This window comes from Acomys minous (genome assembly GCF_964271855.1).
Source record: "Acomys minous genome assembly, chromosome: 2".
Classification (NCBI taxonomy): Eukaryota; Metazoa; Chordata; class Mammalia; order Rodentia; family Muridae; genus Acomys; species Acomys minous.
The window spans coordinates 124118715-124142700 of record NC_140484.1 but is presented as its reverse complement, the minus strand read 5'-3'; the positions used below and the strand labels follow the sequence as shown (position 1 = coordinate 124142700).

Genomic DNA, 23986 nt, shown 5'->3' with positions numbered 1-23986 from the left:
TTGCTTCCAAGAATTACTTTGAAGGAAAACATGTTCAAAATAACTAAGCATATCGTTGGTCCAGAATGTTCATCCTTGATAACCTATTGTGGGGTTTGTCTTTGTAAATACCACTTCTGCACATATTGGAGGTTTCACAGTGACTCTGAGGGTATTTCCCACAGTAGATCTTCTGGAATGAAAGTCTTGTAATGCCTAACATTAAGAAGTTCCGTCATCTCTCTTCTTCCATTGTCTTCAGGGCCTTTGTCTCTGTGCCTCTATGGACATGAACACACTTGAGAAAAAATGTGCTTAATCAAAACTCACAATGGCTTTATTATGCCAGATGAATGAAGAAGCATCCCTGTGCTTACGTTTACTGAGTCACCTTCCTTTTACAAAAATGAATGTGTGGGTTTTCCAAAAAGACAGTAAGGTGCTACCATTCACATTCAGATTTGAGCAAAGCCGCAAGAATACTGAGGGAAATGAGTTTCACCCAGACAAGTAGTAAGTGTAGAGGTAAGTGGTCTGGTAGATAAAGGAAGCAAATGCTACTGTTCAGATTTGCAAACTGTCTTCTGCAAATGGTGCACCCTCAGATCAGCAAAGTTCAGTTTCACAAAATGACAGGGTGTGAGCTGGAGTTTTTTTTTCCCCAAACAGCAACATGATTAGGTAGATAGGTCTCAGGGACTAAGATTAAGGGGAGAAAGAGGTTTTAGCATGCAAATATGATGAGATTAACACAAGCAAATTATCCAAGTGTTCAATTTTGAAAATATTTGTAGAACTTTAAGAAACCGTTTATGAAGGTCCATATGAGCTACTGAGTCACAATTTTACCTGCCACCATAACTTAAAGCAATAGTAAAACCAATACACCTAAAGTAAATATGCATGTGTGTATGTATCTATGTATGTAATTATCTGTAAAGGGGAAAGTGAGGGGGGTAGATCCTTGGAATAGCACACACCACACCTTTTTACAAGTGCTTTAGAAAATAGCAATAAGAGCATCCATTATTTTTTGGTAAATATAATACTAAATGCTTCTTTATCTTGATTTATAAATCAATGTAATTCTTTGGTAAATATTTTTCCACCAGAAAACCCTTTCTTTATTTGATTAAACAAAAATTAAGTAAGTATCTTAATAAACCAATAGTAATCCCATAAGCACATGGAGACTAATCTTTGTGAATTTTAAATATTTTTGACATCTTCATGACCAGTAAAAGGTTGGGATCAGTTTTCTGTCTATCACCCAGATTTGCAAGTCTGCATCCCTCCCTCTGTTATATGCTGTTTTCAAAAATGTCAATTCTTAAGCTGCCAGGGGTTAGTTCTAGGTGTCCCTAATGAATGGACCTTTAACTCTTCATTCATAAAATGAGAGAAATGTTTATACAGAGATCTGTATAAACAGAGAAATGATTATACAGCAAATGATCATCAGTGTTTATGATGTGACAGCTACTACACTTAATTTTATGGGTAGAGGCCTAAAGTTCATGGAACATAAAACCTTGATTTTCTCCATGTGGCCTAGAATTCACACACACACAAAAATACTTTTTTTAAATGTCCAAGCATCTTCCTATTCAAATGGCCTGACTGCTATTGACCAGAGATTTTTCTATGTAACTAATACAATCATTTTCTTACTTTCACTTTCTGATTTACCTCTACTTGAGCCTTTTAGAGGGAAACCCTGCTTAACCTTTATCTATAGGCAATGGCTGGCTTATTCTTTTTTATGTATGTTATTTCCTTAAGTAGATATGCAGGCACAGATATGTATACACTTTCATTTCTAGAAAAGATGTGAGGTGGCTTGTCAGTTAATTTAAGAACCTTTCAGCTGGCTGCTCTTGGCAACCAGTCTTCAACAGTTCTGCCTTCTTGGCCGGAACAATTTCCTTAAGGGAATGAAGCATTCAAAGCATTTTAGTGAGAAAATGGAAAATAAATGACTTTGACCTGGACTTAAATTCAGAAGCCCTTTCAAAGGAGTTCATGAGTCTGTTTGAAACAGAGAAGATTGTGATGCTGAAAGTCTACTACAGCATGCAGTATCCCAAGAGCTCCTTTCCTTGCATCGTTTTGTCACTATATACCTGAAACAAACGCAAAGGGCTGCATCTCGAATGTGCCAGAGTCCCGTAGGATGGCTAGACCTGAACATCTTAGAAGGGAAGGGCAAGGTCCTCAGAGTCTACCCACAAAAATAGTTCCATTCTAATGACAGCACTAAATAATATCTAGCTTCTGTGGTTGTCACAGAGGCGAAAGCTGGCATCAGTTTACAAGCAGCAAAACCAAAGCGAATTCCTTCGCATTGTTGAAAGGCTATGAGCTGCTTTAATGTGTTTAAACTATCTTGTCACATACAGGATGCTGTAAAGGTTACAGCTAAGAGTCATTCGGATGACCACTCATCCCCGCACTAAGTGCCAATTCACTGCTAGGTCTCAGTTTAAATATGAAAGTCCATTTATTGTTTATTAAGTGCCCCGTGATTATTGCTAATTTCATAAAGTAGAATCCAAGAGAAACAGAATGAAGCTAATAATATCCTAAAAGTGTCTAAAACTGAAGTATCACAGGCATCATTATGAAGAGCAAGGAGGCATCTATGGGAGGGCTTGGAGAGATATGAATATAAGGAAGAAATTATTAATCTAATAATCTCAAAAGTAAAATAAAAATAGGACAGGTTCTTCTTTGAAATGACTGCTTAATTTAAAATTAAATTACATAAAGCCATCATTCTATAAGAATTATTATGAGTAGGTAGTAGGCGAAGTCAGCGACTTAGTACATATGTGTTCAAGGGATATCTCAGACTCCTCTGTCTTTATCCTTTGTGACAATTCATGATAATTTGAAAGAAATAATTCTATTACTCCATGGGAGCAGAGTGGGCCTGGTGGCCAGGGAAGCCTTCTGGAGAAAAATGATTGCTTAAAGATCAGTTGGATAATAATAGCATTCTTTGGCCTCCCTCCTTGGAAAAAGTTCACATCAATGGAAAAGGGGATAAATGTTTATTTGCTAAATAAACTAATAATGTTCTTACTGGAAAGTGGCATTTTGTATGCAGCACTTAAATAACAATACAAGGTGGCAGATGATTAAAAAGCCAAACAAAGTTATACAAGCAAAGTTTTGGGGCTCAGACTTGCCAGACAGTGGGCAAGAAAAAAGATTTCACATTGTCAAGGTGACTTGTTAGACAGTAAACAAGCACACATTTGGCATGTGAACCATCTCACTGATATTGTATAAATGGTATATCAAAATACCTTTGCAGAAAGTATCACAATTTAATGGATGGATTAAATAAAATTAGTCTATTGTGTGGACCAAGGATTTTAAGAAACATCATCACCTATCTGCACAACAGCAGATCCTCAAGTCAGCCCCAAATTATGACTAATTTGCTTCTCTACACGTGAAGTAAGATAATAACATAGATATTTAACTAGCCAGAGAGTTCAAAACCAATAAAAACTGTATTGGTGCAAGTCAATTTAAGTTCACTCATTATCCCTCAATTTTCTAAATATTTAGTCGCATCAGGATAGAACTTGATGTGCTTTTTTTCTTGTCTGAGTCAGAGAAAAAAGTTAAATAAAACATTGTTAATTAAGTGTAAAGAAGACAATTTAGCCCAGCAACTGTAAATTAAACTCTAGCCTTTTCAGGTAGACATTTTCTTGAAAGATCTTTAAGCCAAAATATACACCAATGTCAGATATTTATCCAAAATTAGAGAGCATTGTGATATGATAAAGTTTAGGAGCTATGTTTTTTTCCTGTCAAAAATTAGAATTTTAATACTAGATCTATAGGAATGGACCAAAAATAAACATGCATTAAGCTCCAGAGACATCTAAAAGCAAGCTAAAAGTAGCTACACATTGGTTCTTAGTAGAACTCTGATTGTACTCTGCCTCCTAAGGACCCAGGATGTTACAATTTGAGCCATTTTTTACAAATAGTTACACATTTTCTTTTCTTTTTTTTTAAGATTTATTTATTTACTTCTTGTTTATGAGTGCTTCATCTGCAGAAGAGTATTAGATCACATTATAGATGGTTGTGAGCCACCATGTGGTTGCTGGGAATTAAACTCAGGACCTCTGGAAGAACAACCAGTGCTCTTAACCTCTGAGCCATCTCTCCAGCCCCAGATTTTCATTTAAAAATATCTTGGAGATTGAGATATATGTGAGGACATCCTATTGAGACTCTAGGTAAGAGAAATATAGGAGATGGGGCAATAGAAGGACTCAGAGGGTCCTAGAAACTCACAAGAAGAACATCGTGATGGGTGGATCGGAGCCCAGAGGGTTCTGCTCAAACTATTGCACTAACCAAGGACAATACAATAGTAAACATCGAACCCCTACTCTGATTTACCTAATGGACAGGACATTCTCCACAGTTATGTAGAGAGCAGGGACTGACTTTGACATGAACTCTGGTGCTCCATACTTGACCACCTCCCCTTGGTGGGGAGGCCTTGTGGCACTCAAAGAAAGAATAAGCAGGCTATCAAGATGAGACTTGATAGCCTATGACCATATAGTGGGGAAGGATGTCCCCCTCGGTCATAGACATAGGGGAGGGGAATAGGGTGAAAGCAAGAGGAAAGGAAGAATGGGAGGATACAAGTGATGGGATAACAATTGAGTTGTAATCTGAATAAATTAATAAAATTAAAATAATAATAATAATATAAATATAAATCCATAAATACATAAGTAAATAAATAAATAAATAAATAAATAAATAAATCTTGGTTCTACAAATCGCTGTAAGAGAAAGGAGAGGAATTTGGGCACAAGCTGATTCATGTTTAGTCTCTTGGCTTGACTCTACAGGTATAAATGATTGATAGTGGAAAAATACACAAAGTTGGTTTGATTGGAATAGGGAGTTACCATAGAGGTTTGGGGTTTCTGAAGAAAGATATAGTCAAGTTGAGAGAGGCTAGAGAGATATTGGCTTAGTTGGTATAGTTCTTGATGTCCAAGCAGGAAGACTGGAGTTCAAAAGTCTAAAACCCATGTAAGAAGCTAGGCACAATCTTTATTCCAAGAGCTGGGGAAGTAGAGACAGGAAGATCCCTAGACCTCACTGGCCAGCTGTTTCATCCAATCAATGAGCTTCAAACTCAGTGAGATACTCTATTATAAAATAATAAGATGGAAAGCAATACAGGAAGATACCTGGCACTGACCTCTTGCCTCCACATACACATGCAGATGTATACACACCCACATGAACTTGCATGCACAAACATGCATATGCATATGCAAGAATAACAACAAAATAAAAAAATATGGAGGGAAAGGCAGCTATGCCTTCAGCTGCACTGACAATATATTGTCACATCTGTCAATTCAAGAGATACAAGAGACATTGTATTTCCATGACATGTGCTCCCTGAAAAAGGTTAGAAACCAGAGGGAAAAGGGCACCCATAATCTGAATTAATTCTTTCTCTGGAATACTTATCTGTCTTCATTATGCAGGCATAATTTTACTTGAAAGAAACATGCATAATTAAAGCTGATTTTTAGCAGAGGTTTGCATTTTCTGAGGGTCCTGCATCACACACTCTCTGCCCTTCCATATTCAGGTAGATAACACTCACTTGTTCAAGCATAAAAATGAGTGACATGGGATAAGGCTCCTCCCTCTGCCCTAGGCATTATCCCAGAACTACCTTAACCTGGTGCTCTCTAAGAAAGGTTAGCGCTAAAGAAATGTTTAGTGTTTGACGAACAAGGACAAGACACTTGGTACCAGCTTAGAGTCAGAACCTAGAACTTCACCATCAGGGACACCACTATACCCTTTGCAACTGTGGCCCAGGTGAATAGGATCAAGTACATACATACATATATACATACATACATACATACATACATACATACATACATACACACACATGCATACATATGTAGGAAAATGTCACAATGAAACCCATTATGAATATCATGCCAGAAACTGAAATTATATACAAATAGGAAAAGAGCATTTAAAAATATCCATTATAGCCCCCTCACTATTATTTATTTGCTAATATAAACAACATTATGGATAATGGTTTAGTAAAGAGAATTTTTGTGTACTTTTGTTTTTCTATTTTTTAATTTATTATAACTTATTCAGATTACATCCCAACTATTATCCCATCACCTGTATCTTCCCATTCCCACCCTCCCTCCCTCTTCAGGTCTATCCACCTCCCCTAGACCTCTGACAGAAGGGAACCTCCAGATTTTTCAACTCAATGTTCTCCAATTTCCTCATATTAACTCTGTTGAGTTGCTGTTGATCACCATATCATAAATTTATTTCAAAATGTTATCTCTATAATAATAAAAGACATTATTTTAAAATACAAAGAAGATAAAGAGCTGAGTTTCTTTCTAGTGAAACAACAACAAAAAGGCATTACAAAGACATGAGTTTAAGGCAACAGGCAGATACAAGATCCTCATTTGTAGCCTTCTAAATCCCGTGACCATCTACACACAAGATCTTCACAGAAATTCAATTTACTACATTACTGAAAGGTACACTTTGCATAGCCCTAGTTTCCTAATTCCCTACAGCAATTTTTACACAAACTTTTCAAGATAAAAATTCAAACCTCCAAGTTCCTGAGGATGTCTGTACCCCCTTCAGCCAAAACAGGCATCTGGTTTCCACAATCAGTGAGATCATAGCATCACTCCCTACTCACACTGCTGGAGATAAGAGCCTGTCAGCATTTTCATTATAAAATCTTTTTCTTCCCTCCAGCTTGAGATTCCAACCATAGCAATTGCTGAGGAAATAGCTCCAGTAAAGGGCAATGTACAAGGCTCAAGCACAGAGAGAAAATGTTTTTATTTTATAGAATTCAAGAAAGGTTTGTTTCTTTGGGGTGGCCATTTGACCTTCAAAGTAAAGAAAATAAGGTTCACTGATATTTTAAACAAAATCCCAAGCATAATATTTTAGGAAATAGGTTATCTTCTTGGATACCTTGGAGCAACAATAGCTCTGCTAGCAAGAGATATAATGACACATCTTCTCCTTAGAGTCTGAAATAAAGGAATGGAGGAAAAGAATGCTGAACCAGAACTAATCAAAACAGGATGAAATAGAATATACTCCTGATTGGATAAATAAAAGTGCTTAGTGATACCTCAGTGAATGTAGGTTTGATAAATAATATTTAATTGTGTTCCAAGATGAGCTCTCTTCCTTTCTGCTACTGAGTCTTATAGGTAACAATAGAAAGATTTTTTTTTCTGGGTGGTTTTAATGCTATGCAAATGCAAATAAAGGTAAACAGGAAGAAACTCCATCTGAAGGACTAGAAAAAGAAGACAATGTTTATCTAATGAATACTGCATGCCAGACATTGCATTGGTTGTCCTACTTGGTTGACGTAATGAACCAAATACACATGTGTCTCTCCAATAAACAGATGTGGGATCTAAAACTCCAGGGTGAAAGTTTTTCTTCAAGGCTGTACAGCTAATGCTCCTGTCTCACTATTTTAAATACTAATCTTGCCTTCTATCTGTCTGCTTGCCTGACCAGAAGTACTCTGGGACATCAAGCCACCCAGAATATCTGCACTTGGTACAGTGAGCAGGGCAGGGTATAGTATAATACATTGTCCTATTTCTTCCTCTTCCTCCATACCCTCTTCTGTCTAATAAGTTGGCACATATTCTAGTCATGCCACTATTTTCTGATATCAGATTCTTTTGACATTTCTCCACCACACACAGAAAAAGAAAGAAAACAAGGTGTTGGGACATAATAATTGATGGTAGGTTTGAAAGCCACCCCCAATTGTTCGTATTTGTGATACGATGTAATGATGATAGAGAAAGTCCAAATAAACTTCACTCACTTTCAAAGGGCTGTCTATGACTCCACCTAAGGCTAGCTGTGACCCTTTTACACCCTTGTTGATTACTTCTGACAGAAAAGATACCCATCCTAACAGAGTATAAGAATAACCTTAGAATATAAACACACTATTTACAAAACTTCATTTAATATTGGTTGTGTGTATGAAGAGATAATATAAGAGAGGGAAATTGATGTCTTCCTGAAGGAACAAATTCTAAGTGTAGATTAATTTATTTCAAGTTTTGGGGCAAAAATATTTGTAGATGGTGATTACATACCAAGAGTTAGTTCAACTCACCTCCTCCCTCCCCTTTTAAATGTGTGCTTCTTAGTACAAACTGAAAGAGTCAGTCCTAAGACAAGGGCTATACACTATTGTGATTGATTAATTAATTAATTACCCTAAGATGCCTAATGTAATGCTAAGCATAGCAGAACTGGCCTAGGGACAACTAGAAATGAATTGTTGGACAAATGTTTTTACATTCCTCCAAATAGAAAGCTAAAAAAAAAAAAAGTTAAGAATATGGATCCATGGGGCAAATTGTGTGGTCCCTACCCTTAACTAGCAAGTCAATTAGCTGTCATATTACTTGAGATCTCGTGGAAGTGGCATCTCTAGCGAAGATTACATTACTGATTATATCAGATGTAAGACAGAATACTATTAATACCAGGCTATTATGTTAGTGGCAATGAAACACACCAATGTTTATGAGATTATGACTAGTTTTGTGTTGCCATTTATCAACTGAAATTATTTAAACCACCTCAGAATCTTGGGCAAAGCTTTTACAAAACTAATGCAATAGAGACATACTCAAAATAACTTATATTAATTATTGCATGCAAAAACATGTTGATGTTTAAAAAAATGTTTTGTCATTATATTTTCCAGAAGTTCTTCTTTGAAATACTTTTACTGTTTGTATTAAATCATTTAAAATTGTATTATAAAAATATTGTTCTATAGTCCTCAACCTTACAATGCATAATGTGCTTGTATGTGACAAGAACATTTAAAGTAGCTTTGATTGAATTAAACTGTGCTTTACTGAGATTTATGGCTAACCTGTGATTTATAACAAAGTAAACACATCCATGATATCAAGATATTATAACATTAATTGCAGCAATTTCCCTATGTTATGGACATTTTATTTATTTTTGATCTATTAGCCTCTCTCTGCAGACAAGAGTAAATTATGGATGATGCTATATCCAGATATCTCATGCCAGATGTCTGTCATAAGTCAGAGTTCAATACAAATCTATTAAACTATCTTTATGTGTCAGCACACACACACACACACACACACACACACACACACACACTCACACACTCACACAGAATAGGTGATAGATAGATAGATAGATAGATAGATAGATAGATAGATAGACAGATGATAGATATCAAAGGATTCAGAATTAGAACAGATGATAGTATAACTTCTAATCCAAAACACATAGGCTTAAACCTTAGAAGAGCTAGTATTTCACTCTAAACATAAATGCCAAAAAAAGATCAATAGTCAAAGCAGTCAACCAGGAGGCATACCATTTCTGTTCCATTGAGGTTCAATGTTAGGGAGAATAAAAGGCTTTCTTTACAGTTTAGCAACTCAAATTTTAGTCTCATCCAGAAACAAGTGGCTGATACACATATCACGGTACTTGATGAAATATCTGGATATTTCACGTCCCAATCAGGTTGCTACATAAAATTAACTGCCACACAAAGGAACCACGACAAAGGGACTTAGTCTATGCTCCAGACATAATTATCCCTAGAAAGTGTGATCATGCAGTAGAATATAAATGTGAACTCACAAAAGGTATATACTATTTTTCACTTCCACTCAATGAGCACTTATTATTATACTCATTTATTAACACTCATTTTTTATAAATATTTATTGACTGATTTTTATGTAAACTGCATCGTTCATTTTATTGCATCTTTTAGTTACTATTTTAACAAAATGAACATAATATATAGCTCACATTAATAGAATTACAACTGGGTAGCATAATTGAGGTGTGATCCATAAGTATAAGCTGGCAGAAGTAGTTCACAAGAGAGTACAAGTAATTTAGTTCAGAAAGAATCCAGTGATTTACCTTCAGGACTTCAGAACCTTACCTAAAAACTTCTAAGTATAAAGCAAAGACTCCATGAAATACTGGCTTACTAAGGATCCTGAATTCTCACTCAACATTCCTTTTATGTAAGCATATTTTAATGGCAGAGTAATCTTCTACCTTCTTTATTTATTTAATCTTTAAGGGCTTTCTTCAGAAATTTAACGTGAATCATCAAATGTTTAAAAGACCTTGAACCAGCATGTGTTCTTGTCACAGGAGACACAGCCCAAGCTGTGCCTTTAGCTCATTTTTCACTTTCTCTTTCTAGGTCAGGTTTAATCTAGGATTTTGGAGGTGTGATTTACAAAACTTCTTGATTCCCAGTACTGTAGCATTAAAACACTTTAATAATACATTGGTAAGTTTGAATTGTCTGTTTTACAGACATAAGTTTCAGTGCACTTAACTGAAATATTTTCTTGATAATCTGCATCTTTTCTAGCAGTAAGTAGAGTGGTTTAAATAAAACAGAAAGACAAATGCATTTAACATTTATTACGTATCTGGCAATGTGCTAAATGCTGTCACTGTGACATCTCACATAACCCTGTAACAGCCAGAAGGGTGCTGGGTGCTATTCTCCTGCTTCTTCTTGACGAAATGTGTCACCTCTTTTGCGTTTCCTCACCTTGAGTCCCAGAACTTCTATCTCACCATTAGGAGTCATAACATAGAAAGAATAACACTGAGTCAGAAATAGGAAGACCTGCTTACAGCTATGACTCCGACTTGCTGAGTGACCTTGAGTAGGGCACCTCCTGTCTATATGATTTAGGAACCGCCTGTGGAAAATGGGAGCAGGAGTACTATGAAAAATGGTGTGTTGAATCAAACTCTTCTCAAAAGAAATAGGTTTAGCTCCTCACACAATAAGTCTGAGTCCTCTGGAGGATGTGCATTGAATTCAAATTCACATGTGTTCCCAGTTAGATGGGAAATTTACTTATAGTCCATAGGTAGAAAAAAAACTTCCCTTCTGAGAGAGTACTATAGCTGTTCTGGAAATGAAGGCAGGCTCAAGATTTAAAGTAATTACCGTCAAACTTTAGCTCTGCTGTGAGGGAGTTGTGTGACATTCTGAATGCATTTTAAACTGTCTACAGCTCGCTTTCCTGCAGTAACACAAGAGTCCCTGTTGCATGCCTCTCATTGTAAAGACTAATTGAGGTGACATTTGTAACATCTTTTGCACAGTACGTAAAACATAATAGAATTCTCTCTCTCTCTCTCTCTCTCTCTCTCTCTCTCTCTCTCTCTCTCTCTCTCTGTCTCTCTCTCTCTCTTTCTTTCTCTCTCTCTCTCTGTCTCTCTCTCTCTCTCTGTCTCTCTGTCTCTGTCTCTCTCTGTCTCTCTCTGTCTCTCTCTCTGTCTCTGTCTCTCTCTCTCTCTCTCTCTCTCTCTCTCTCTCTCTCTCTCTCTCTGTGTGTGTGTGTGTGTGTGTGTGTGTTGTAACAATAGCAAATTAATGATAGATATTATAAACATGTGTCTCTTTAATGCACTCAATTTGAACATTTGAGGCTTTTTCAATATTACGTATTTTAAGGTAAGATACTCCAATATAGCTAAGAGGGTTACATTAACTTCAAATCCAACAAAGTTTTAATTCTATTTGTATGATAATAAAATAGATTTTTTTTCTTATTCATAAATTTGTAAACTTGGGGGAAATATTAAACCTGGATAAAGCTTTAAATTCCAGATAATGTGTTGCACTGCCAATTCATCCAGTCTCCCTTAAAGTAAATTTAACAAGAGCCATCATAAAGCATGTTAAACATACATTTTATTTCCTTCTTCTATTCAAAAGAAATTATTTAAAATCTTAAACGAAGAAGAAGGAGAAGGAGGAGGAAGAGGAGGAGGAAGAGGAGGAGAAAAAGATGTATTCCCTGGAATGGTAGGAGCAAATTGTAGTAGCAAATTGGTTGATGATATAAATACCTAAATATAATAGTGCCTAATTAATACAGCTATTAAAATATGTTCACAAAGCCCGATGGCAGGTTAAAATATCTAAATGCAGACCTACTGAGTTACACAAACACTTCTTCCTGAGATAGGCCTTCATTGTGTAGTCCAGGCTGACGTCATACCTGTTTACCTCAAATTTGTAGTCCTCTTGCCACTCCCTGAATACTAGGAGGACAGCTCTTCACACACATAGGGGAGGGGAGTAAGAGGAAAATGGGAGGGAGGGAAGTATGGGAGGTTATAAGGGATGGGATAACCATTGAGATGTAACAAGAATAAATTAATAATAAAAAAATTTAAAAAGAAAAAGAAAAAAGTTACACACTGATCAGTGAAAGCAAAAACGTGCCTAGAAACTGTGAAAATATATACTAAAATTACTAACAATTTTATCTCTCGACTATTGGGATTCTAAGTTCAAATTTTTCTCACTTTCAATTTTTGTTTCATTCAATTTACTTCATCTAGTGAATTATTATTTTAAAAAAAAACTATGTGCCACAATAACTGAACTTTACAATACTCAAACTTCTCAAATACTCAAACTAATCAAATTGAAGAACAAACACATACATAGTGATATGGCTGTGTTGAATGACCCGGGAAAATTACTCTTTTATAAACAATGGTGGCTCAATTCACACAAGTCCACTTCTATGTTATAGAATAAAAAGGAACAGAAGGCCCATTATGGAGCAGCAGAGAAAAGCCCGGGGTGACCCGGGAGCTGTCCACCAGGCCAGTGCTGACACATCCTTCTGACCTTGAGAGTGTTTAAGATGTTTATCCAGAGGTTGGGTATTCAGAGTCGATTTCTTTTCCTTTCTTCTCATCCTTCACTCCCCATCACCTGCCTCACTCTCAACCTGCTCTGTTTTGCTTCTTTCCTTGGCTCATTTCTGTACTTCCCTAATCACTATGGTAACTGGAATAATAACAGTTGTAAGGCACCCAAGGCAGTGCTTATGCGGTCAATCAAACTAAAATTTCTCTCTTCTTCTTTATTCACTAAAGCTTGGCCATCTCCCCTTTCCTTTGAATTTCTTCTTTTCCTGCTTTCTCGCATTTCACCCTGATCTGCAGTCTTTTCTTTCTATTGGGAGAATCACCAAATAGAAAAAAGCAGAGTTGCTCTCACCCCATGAAGCTTTTAAGTTCTTTGAGGAATAGTTTATAAAATGTTTCCAGATAACTGTTTTAAAAGGCATATCTGATTTTTGAAACATTTTCTACAACTTTTCTCGGTCTTAATACATCAAAGATGATATTTAAAGGCAAATGAAATGGTTCAGCCTAGGGGGTTAATGACTTAACAATTTGAGTTATAATAAAAAATGCCTATTGGAAGGAAGGTTGAAGTGTCATAAAATTTGGGCTGTCCATTTTTAATTAAATAGAATTATGATGTGCAATATATTTTGTTTAAAAGTTACTAGTATGAATGTGTTAAAATATCCATCATTTTACAGTGTGGTATGTTTGTATTAGAACACTTAAAAGGGGCAAGGGGCTTGTTTCATGTGGTGGCACAACACCTGTAGCCCCAGCACTCAGAAGGCAGAAGCAAGAGAATTGCAAGTTCAAATATAGCATGTGCTATATAGTAACTTCAAGTCTAGCCTGGAATACATAGTAAGATTAAATCCTAAAAACCAAAGTCAGGGACCAGAACTCAAAGGATAATTTTAAAATATTGTATATACACATATATGTATATCTCAAATTTTCTATTTACTTGGTTTATTTTGTTGTTGCATCTTAGATCTTCTGAATAATACATAGTAAACATGAGAATTGGGCTATTCCAATCTATCTATTTATCTATCTATCATATATATATATATATATATATATACACACACACACACAGAGAGAGAGAGAGAGAGAGAGAGAGAGAGAGAGAGAGAGAGAGAGAGATGGAAGAGGATACTGTTAGCTCAACTGGCAGTGCAATTTTTAGTATATTAAGAATTTTTGTATTTTTTTCCAAAATGTCTATACAAATTTACATACCTACCAATGACGTATGTATACTAGGGGCCCCCTTTTCCACAATCTCACCAACACTTTTAGCCTCTTGTCTTTTTAATAATAAATGTCCTAACTGGTATGGGATGATATTTCACTGTAGCTTTGAACTGCACTTTCCTAATGGGAAATTATGTTGAAGACCTTTCAATTTATCATCTTTGGAAAATTTTCAAAGATGTCCATTCATGTCTGTCAGCTTTTTTTTTTTTTTATCATGAGTCATATTTCAATTATATTCTTTAACTCCATAAAGCACAGGAAACAGATAGTTTAAGAATAATCTTAGAATGTTAGGAAAGACAGCAAATATTCTGTGCTTACTGTGTGGCTTTGCTTCTGAAATAAATGGTAGAGACAAGAAAAGAGAATATAAAAGGCTAGGGTCAAAGGTACTTAACATTTTTTCAATACCTCTACAGATGAGATAAAGAAGAGGAAGCCACATGAGCTGGTCCTCAGAATTACATTCATCATTTGAGTCTTTTTAGATGGAAAAGCACAAGAAAGTAAAAATGAACTCTCTATAAATCCTCTTTTTCCATGGAAGTTATTCCCACTAACACTACAGCATGGTGATAGCAATAGATTGGGGAAACAGAGGACCCATCCAAAAGAAAACACACAAACAAAGGGTACTCTTTGGCTAAGGTTCCTCTTAGGGCTCTGTAGACACACTACTGTGGATATTCTGGAATTTAGGAAAGGGATTCAAGTCACTTCTCTCAGGAGCCTTGAGATTTCTCGCATAGTGTCATCCTTGTGGTTCAATGTGTAATATCTATCACAGTAGCTGAATCAGAGCCTAATACAGTCATAAAATGTAGCTAACTAAACCAAAATATAGCCAACATGCAGAAAGGAGAGGCCTGAAAAGAGTTGACAAAAATTAAACATTTTGGGGGTTTTATTTTGATGACAAATTACTCAGTGTCCTGCAAATAATTATATATTAGTAAGAACACTTTGAGTATTATTTTTAAGCTGATAATCTACTCTAAACAAACAGGGTTTTAAGCATTGCCATGTTAAGTATCTTCCAGGAAATAAAATAAATATACATTCTATTCTTATTTTCATACAGTGTAGGATTTCTGTAAACTCCCAATTAGCATAGGTGTCTCTCTTACTTATTTTCAAAATTATTTAAATTGTACTTCAAATGCTTAAAAATTCAACTGGAATAATACTTATGTATTTTCCTTAAATCAATATTATAAGTAAGATAGTAGTATGCTTTATCACTTAACTTTGAAACCATAAAGGACAAGAGCCGGTATTTGTTGCCTGCTGAGTATTCGATGATTGGATGAAATAATGATAGTGGGGTGTTGTTAGCTTTCATACACTTCACATTGTGAATGTTCTATCAACACATCAGTAGTTCCTGGGCATGAACAGTTAGCCTAGAGTAATGTAGCTTTGGGGAATGTAATGTTTCAGCTAGTAGCCAACATAGGCATGAAAAGAACAACTGCACAGTGGAAAGTGTTTCCTCTTTCAGAAGAAGGTCTCAGCATTGTTCTTGGTGAAGCTAATAAAATAGCCAAAGCTGTGGGAAAGCTCTAACCTCCTGAGGAATACATACAGACTAAACTCAGCATGCATCGTATTTAAACTTTATTCTACATTAATGATATAGGAATATGTAATCCTGTAATTATTACTGTTGCTATTTTATCTGAGAATAAAACTAAGACTTGAGGAAGGATACATATATTACCAGTGAAATCTACTTTTGAAACCCACTGTTTGACAGAAAGTTTTTCACACTGTATTGCTTTATTATCTGCTAGTTAAGGTTGAAAATTTCGCTGAGGAAAGCAAGTGTATAATGCACTAGTGATATTTTTTTATTCAAGACTCCAAAGTGGAAGTCTTACATTGACCAGCCCGCAATTAATCACCTTAGAAGTATAGTCATAATATATTATAATACTACACTATAGAACTTTTGAGGATTCTCATATTTAAATAATTGACAATATAGAATGTGATGGACTCTCTAAAAGTTTAGTTCATTTTTGTTGAATTAATATATTTTTCAAAGGACTAAGTCCACTTGATTTGGATATTTTATTCTGTTGACATGAATGTCAAAGTGAACTTGTTACACCAGAACATTAAAGGAAATAGAACCAAAAAGATGTTAAATTAATGTAATTACCCAGCCTCTTTAAAAGGTGATTATAATGAAAACAATTTCTTCCAATGGGATTTGAAAATCAGGAAAAACATAACAGCATAAAGAAATGTCTTCAGATGTGAGCTAGGCCACTTGGATGTATGTGTAGCCAACAATTCTCACAGCAATAACTCATCACGGTTGATTCATTTCAGCTTGTGCGTAATTTCCTTCAACAAGAAATTCACCTTTCTTTGTTAATAAGTATTTAGCACTGCAAAGCAGTGTTTATAAATTTGTGATAATGGGTTTTAATTGACGCCCAGTGCTAAGATATATGTACAGTTATCAGAGAATGTATAGGAACCCACAAAGGGGCCATAAGTTGTGTAGAGTGAGGGCAAACTAGTTACAGGGTTCTATTCTCTCACACATCATGCCAGTGATAAACACACAGTGCTCCAGTGATCAAAGACATATCTGAGGTTTTTTTTTTTAATCAACATCATCATTTAATATGTTATATTTTAAGGCTGACTCTAAACTTGTTAAACACACTCAAAACCACAAAAATAAATGGCATTCATTTAAACTTTTATACAAGATGATATCTGGGGATGTTGGTGTGTGTGTGTGTGTGTGTGTGTGTGTGTGTGTGTGTGTGTGTGTGTAGGGGATTCTCAAACATTCACTCACTTGCTTTCCTTGTTTCATATAAGATTACCTGAAGCTCCAAGAAAAGATTAGACTCTCGAGCCAGTGTCAGGCAGTTACCTCTCAATTTCTCTATTATGCCGCCTGTGAGTGAAGTGGAGTGTGTATGCTTCACTAACTTTAGCAACTGTCCCATTCAGTCTTCAGTTGTATCTTTTCAAAGAGAGGGGACCATGTGGTTCGCATTTCCTCATAGGTGTACACTTTCACTTACTTCAGATAAAGTATCCCCTCTTCCAGGTACACTTCCCTTTAGATAATCATCAGAACAGACACAAGAAATGATCTACTAAAACAGCTGAATAAACCCACCAAGTTGTCCCCATAATTAAGAGCTCAAAACCCTGGGGAGCAAAGAACTGGTACTGAGACCACTCACGGTCAACATCTTTGCAAACAGCAGCAAGTTCAGGTAGAGCCCACCATGGCCAATAAGAAAGCTCTAATAAATCCAGTCAGACAAGGAGCCCTGGGTGGTAACCTGTTTTTAAAACCCTTCAACCTTCATTTATTTTTGACACTGAGCATCCTTACGAAACTCTGGGATAGGGCGGTTATTTGCTCCAAAACTTCCTGAAGAACTGTGCCCGTGCCACCTCTTGGTAAACATTTTGGCTTGTTGATTTCGAATGGATTGTGTAAAAGCGAAGACAATCCTAAAACTGAGGAGGACTACATGAATATATCTCTAGACTTTCTGTCTAAAGTAGCCATAAGCCTCTTGCCTTTGGAAAAAGCTCATTGCAAACCAAGCCTCTCAGTTTTATCTGGAGAACTTCTGTGACCCCAGCTATTCTAGCCCGTGGCCCCCAGTTCAGTGGGTGGGAGTCAGTCTGATGCTTTCAGGAGGATCCAAAGCAGCGCCCAGGAGCTAATCCCTAGCTAAAAGCACGAATAAATCCCAAGCACGGAGATATCTAAGGCGCCCTCTTTTCAAGAGCGCTTGCAGCTTCTGTGTGCTCCATACAGGGTCCTGTCACCTAGCTCTCATGCCAACACCGGCCGCTGGAAAAAAAAAATCTCTGGGCTTTCCTGGCTCCAAACCCCAGCCGGCTCATCGAGTGGACAGAGCAGTCACAGAGTGCCCGTTAGTCTCCCAACAGGCAGATACATAAACAAACAACAAAAGAAATTGTTTGCTCTCCCCCAGGGAGGCCAGCATGCATTAAAATAAGACATGAATCCCTTGTCCTACCTTGCATCCAAACATCAACGACAAAGTGTTGTTGGTGCAAGCAACTTTGCAGTGGCAAATCATTGGTGTAAAACAGTCAGGGTCCTTAAGAACAGGGGACATTCCTTTCGGGCTGCGGCAGTGGCAGCTCCTTGGGGGAACCGAACTTGGTGCTCACCCAATGTTCGGAGCGACAGCCTAGACAGCCTAGACCGAGCGGCAGCGGCGACCGCTGCCCCCTGAGCCTAGTACAGCCATCCCGGAGGCTAGGTGAAAGCACTGCTGCCCGCAAGTACAGTGCGTCTCAGGGTCTGTCTTCCGCGGAAAACGAGAGGTGGGGGAAGGGACAGGGAGCAAAGAAAGGTTCTTCAATATAAGGAAACTGAAGGAGATAAAATAATATACATATAAATAAATCAAAATAAAAGGAAGCAAGGCGCTTTGACGAGGGTTCAAAGGAGGTGGGGCAATATTAGCATGTAAAAGGATGTGCCCGCCTACTCGCCCCAGTCACACTAGATTGTCAAGCAAGCTGAAGGGGGCTGAGATTATTCCCTCTGAAGGAAAATTTTTTAAAAAGAAGAAAGAAAGAAAGAAGAAGAAGAAAAAGCCATAATGCAGTTCCCAATTTGGTAAGAAGCCAGTGGCTGGCTGCTGCAATCCAGAGTCACCGTGGGGATCACTGGCCCAGAGAGGTGGGAGGGAGGGGCGGGGAGAGGGAGGGAAGGGAGGCTTGCCGGCTCGCCAGCCTGGCGGCGCGCTGGGTACCACCAAGAAGTCCCTGGCTTATGCGAGTGTCCATCCCCAAGCGATGTGACCCCGAGGCCACACAGGCCCCCATTACTACTGCTGCCTCAGAGTGGACAAACTCAGATGCTGAGTTCCTGGGAAGAGGAAGACAGCGCCCAGCAGCGGAGGGACTGGCCTCCCCACCCCCATAGAAGAGCTAGTGAGGATGGGGGAGGGGAAAGTGGCCAGCAAAGAGATCTGGTGTAATATTAAGCTCCAAACAATTTTGCTAGTTAATGTCTTCTGGGTCATGGAATCCATTCGTTCTCTGGGGTAAAAAGGATTTCAAAACCAATCCTTTATCTGCTGATGACACTTTATTTTTCAAATTAAAAAAGGAAGGACATTCCGCTACTCCCTCCGCCCCACCCCCCACACACTTAGATGCTTAGTGACTCCCAGAAGCCACAGAAGTATCTATGCTGTTCTAGAAGCATGAATGAGAGATAAGACCAATAGATGCTTTATTGTTTTGGGTGGTTTGGTTTGGTTTTTTATAACTGAGTGTGTGCAAATTGCAGAAAGTTTTTTTTTTTTTTTTGAAAGTTAGCAAACGGCTTACACATCTGCAAATAGCTTCAGGAAGTTTTAGAAAGTGGTAGGAAGTGTAAGGGGCAGAAGTGGGTAAATGTAGCACACTCTTAGCACCACCTGGGTGCCTGGCACCATTCCTCACAGATGGTCGAAGGAAAGAGCAAAGAGACATCAGAGTTCGGGGTAAGAACAAAGTGAACAGCTAGCCATCTCCTCCTGGGCAAAGGCTCAGAAAAGGGCAGTGACTCTGCTCTCTGCTTGCAAATCTTGTGGTGGGCATTAGAGATCAGTCTATCACTTGCTTATGCCATACAATCAGAAGCCATGAAACTTAGGTTCAAAGAAAGCTGATGAGGGACAGTTAAAAAGCAGCCTCACTCACGACCTCAGAGATATCTGCGGTTACTAGGCCAAATGCAGCATCTTAGAAGCTGTCATTTACCACTCCTTATTTAAGGTAACTAATTCTCCTTCCTGGAGTTAGTGCACACTAAACTCCATAGACTTCTTTGGATATTAACCAACACCGTTGGATATTAAAAAACACCGTTCCTGGGCAACCTTACATCCTCATTCCTTCGGCAAGGAGGAGGTCAGGAAAGAGCAGTATGTAATCACACCCTCCCTGCCCCTCAAAGGGAAATCTGGCTTCTGCCTAAGAAACAAAGAACATTGGCAAAGAAGTCAGTATGGAATCAAGTATGAACAAAAAGCCACAGGAGATTCACCAGGAGTTAAACCTGGGTCTCACTGAAGAGAGCAACAGTGGCTTAGACTATAGTATTCATACCAGTGAGGAGTGGGGCTACTGAGATCTGTGTGTCACTCTTAAATATCCTAGGAAAACACTGCTAGACAATTTGTGTAGTCGTCAGGCTATATTAATGGGTGAGATCTATGCCTTAGCATTTCCCCCTTCCTTGCTGTAAACTGTGCATGTGTGAGCGTTTCCACCTACAGAGTGCCTGTAATTGTGGCTGTATTTTCCGAGGGAGAATAGATTCTAAAAATGTTGTACAATATTCCTCTTATTCATTAGCCTATAATTTGGATTTCAAACACCCCGAAAGTATTGTATGCTCTATATTGTGATGATCCAATAATATCTAACAGTCTTTCCCTGATGAATTTGCCAAGTTAAGACTGACCTCCTATTCTAGGGCAGCATTAAGGGATATGCTACATTCACGTTATTTCCCATTTTGTAGTTTGTGCTGGTTCAGATTGATAAGGCCAGATGACAAAATAGAAAGCAAAACATGTATTTCATTTCTTTTATCTTTTATGCTTTCACCAAGAAAAATTCGTTTATCTACACACATCTCTCAATAAACACACATACATATATATTTCTTTTTATATGTCATATGTTTAGAGACATTTGATAAATGCTTTTTTCTCAGTTTTCATCTCTCAATAATAGTTCTACAGTAAACTGAAGGTTTGAGAGAATGTGGGGGCCTGTGTCCATGACAATGCACTGCACAGTTACAGTCAGTAGCGACAATGGTTACAAAATTGAGGCACTCTCACCTTAGGGTCCTCTGTAAGATCCACCTTCCAGGTCACCTGGAAGAGCAGTCAGTGCTTGAAACCTCTGAGCCATTTCTTTAGGCCCCCAGATATAAAGGAAATGTAGGAATCTACTTCTTTGCAGTGACGTATCCAGCAAATACATGTTTCTATGGCATTTTCTATTTTATAGGAACTAACGTAGTGCTTGTTCTGTACTCTGTTCTGAATTCAGCAGTGTGCTGGAGCCAAATCCTGTTCAATAGAGTTGATTATGTGACCTCCTAATTCCCCATTCAGTGACACCATTACTGGTAGTTTGGGATCAATTAAGAAGAACATTTATACCTCGTACTCTGGCAAATACTACAAATGCGGACTTCTTTCTTTAGACAAACTTTTGTCAACAGAGCACTGTCCTAAATACTGTATGCTCATTAGCCTATTTTATTATTACAATCACTCAGTCTTACCAAAGGAGAAATCTGTATCATGGAAAGAATAAATAACTCTCCATACAAAAAATCCGGCAAAATGAAGCAACTGATGAAAGTATTTTAATGACTTTTGGTCATGTCTAGTCATCTCCTATGTCAATCATCCTTAACAGCTTACCTGTTCCTGTAGTGCACGCTGTTCCAAAGACAGAAGAGCAGCCCCTACTCGGGGCATGGTATTCTTCTCATGCAAAAATGGGAAAATTCAGGATATAGAGTCCTTCTTAAAACTTCACTTCAAGTTGGGCAGTGGTGGTGCACATCTTCAATCCCAGCACTCGGGAGGCAGAGGCAAGTGGATTGTTGTGAGTCTGAGGCCAGCCTGGTCTGCAAAGTGAGTTCAGGATAGTCAAGGCTACACAGAGAGACCTTGTCTTGAAAAACCAAAAACCAAACCAAACCAAACCAAAAACAAACAAACAAAAAACCCTTCACTTCAGAAAACAACAACAATAATTATATCTTCTTACTTACATAATTGTCAGCTAAAGGACGTCCTAGTTAACCTCATCCTAGTGAATGTACAATAACAGTCTGGTTACAGGGAGAAAGGAGAACAGATTGGGAGAAGTAACATAGTAGCCTACAGCTTAGTCAGATAATAGAACTAGGATTTGAAGGCAAGTATGGTGACCTAAGGACCCATTCTGAAATTTTTCATTCCTTTTCTATAATACAGACTATTTCAGCAGCTTCTTCCCTGAAATCCCCACATTGCAGAGTCTATGGCAATATCACACCAAACATGCCTGACCTAGCCAGGAAACATGAGAGGTTCAGAAAACAAGCTCCAGGATCATCAGACACAGTATAATTTACCCATAACCACATGGTTTCAGTCTGTAACTCCATTTTCTTCTCTTCTATGTCTCAAATAGAAGTCCACTTATTGCATTTAAATCTTTCCTAGAAATGTTTTCATACAATTATTAAGCAAGTGATATAAACAAAGTATCTTTTATTGTGGACTTCCCTGAAATACGTAATAAAGGTCATTTTATCAAAAAATTATAAATTAATTCAATACATTTCTTAAAAGTCAGAACAGTAGGCAAGACCGTATCCTGTAGTGTTAATAATTGTATTTAAAGTCCATACAAATACTTGATTGATATAGTTAAATTCCCCAAACTGCCATTCTCTGTTCTGCAGCACGGTAATGATATTACAGGGTCTCGGGAAGGTTGAAATGAGAAGATGTATTAGGAAATATTTTTCATCCTTTCCTAGCTTATGCTATGCATTTTATTGATTTCCTAATATTTCTTTCAACAAGTTAAAAGGAAGAAATAAACCCATTACACTTGCCAAATAAGTCCGTGTCTCCAGTGTCTCTATTTAGAACCTTTCTCAGTATGCCCATGTCTCCCTTCTGACTGACACACCATCTCACTTAGCATCTTGTTCGGTCTCAAGCAAACTAAGCCTGATATCCCTGTAGCTTCATACCTTGAGCTCTTGGTGCTCTCTGATATAAGAGTCTGTTGCTACCAAGAAGAGACTTGATACCCAATGAGCATGTACACGGGGAGGAGGTCCCCCTCAGTCACAGTCATAGGGGAGGGGAGTAAGGGGAAAATGGGAAGGTGGGAGGAATGGGAGGATGCAAGGGATGGGATAACTATTGAGGTGTAATATGAATAAATTAATAAAATAAAAAAAGAGTCTATTGCTACTTCTCTGACTCCGGTGTAGATGTCTCTAGACCAGTCATTTTAATTAGTTGTCTTTTACATGTGTTTCATATAACATATTTGCTCAATCTTTCCTCAGGTTGTCTTTCTATAGAGTAGAGTGTTTGGCCAATAAATGGATGGGCAATAATTAATTCATTGAGGAACAATGCAGCCAGTCTGCTTCCACTTGGACATCAGCAAAACTGGTATAGATATTTCTCCTTCATCCATCTGTTCTGGTTTCATTGCTCTTATGATAAAATATCTGACAAAAAGAATCTGGGGAAGGAGGAAGAGATTTATTTGGGTTGTAATTCCAGATTAGTGTCTATGATTGTGGGGAAGTCAAGGCAGGAACTTTAGGCTAGTCACATCATATCCTAGGTCAGAGAGAAAACAAACACATGCACACCTAGTGCTTAGCTATCTCTCTCTACCCTGAAACAGTAGAGGACCCCACACTAGGGAAAGTTGCCACCTATATGCGGGCAGGTGTCTTCCCACATCATCTGAGGCAATCAAAACAATCCCATAGACATGCCTACAAGCAAACATGATCTACACAGTCACACATGGTGACGGTTCCCAGTTGACTCTAAGCTGTGTTCAGTTGACCAACTATAACCCTACCATCAGCGCCCTCATTGTAAGGTGCAAGACTGCAATTGAAGACAGGATGATGCACCAATCATAACTGTCCTCAGCTCCAGTGTGGCAGTGTGGTAGGCTGACTTCTACATATATCATGGCTATCAGTTTTGCATTTCTGTTATTGAAAAAAACAACTTCAAATCATTATACGGTAAATAAAAAAATAAAAAAAATTCTTAGGTCATATTGGTTATCAACTGTTTTGTCAAATTTTGATGTTGACAGAGTAACATCTATAGCTTGGGTTTCA

At 37.7% G+C, this 23986-nt stretch overlaps 1 protein-coding gene across 18 annotated transcripts in view; it reads right to left on the bottom strand.

The window, feature by feature from the left end:
* Window positions 1-23986, bottom strand: part of DLG2 (discs large MAGUK scaffold protein 2) — a gene marked incomplete at its 3' end in the record, with an annotated part of 1901401 nt that overhangs the window by 1122278 nt on the left and 755137 nt on the right. For 2 of the 18 annotated variants that reach the window (XM_084767694.1, XM_084767696.1), the window contains exon 1: window positions 18099-18548. The exons of 15 other annotated variants lie outside the window; for them this stretch is intronic. In XM_084767694.1, coding sequence (XP_084623820.1) covers window positions 18099-18200 — 102 coding nt within the window. In that variant the 5' untranslated portion in view covers window positions 18201-18548. Of the gene's footprint in view, window positions 1-18098; window positions 18549-23986 lie in introns of those variants that run through there. One more of the 18 variants, XM_084767700.1, reaches the window with a different exon arrangement.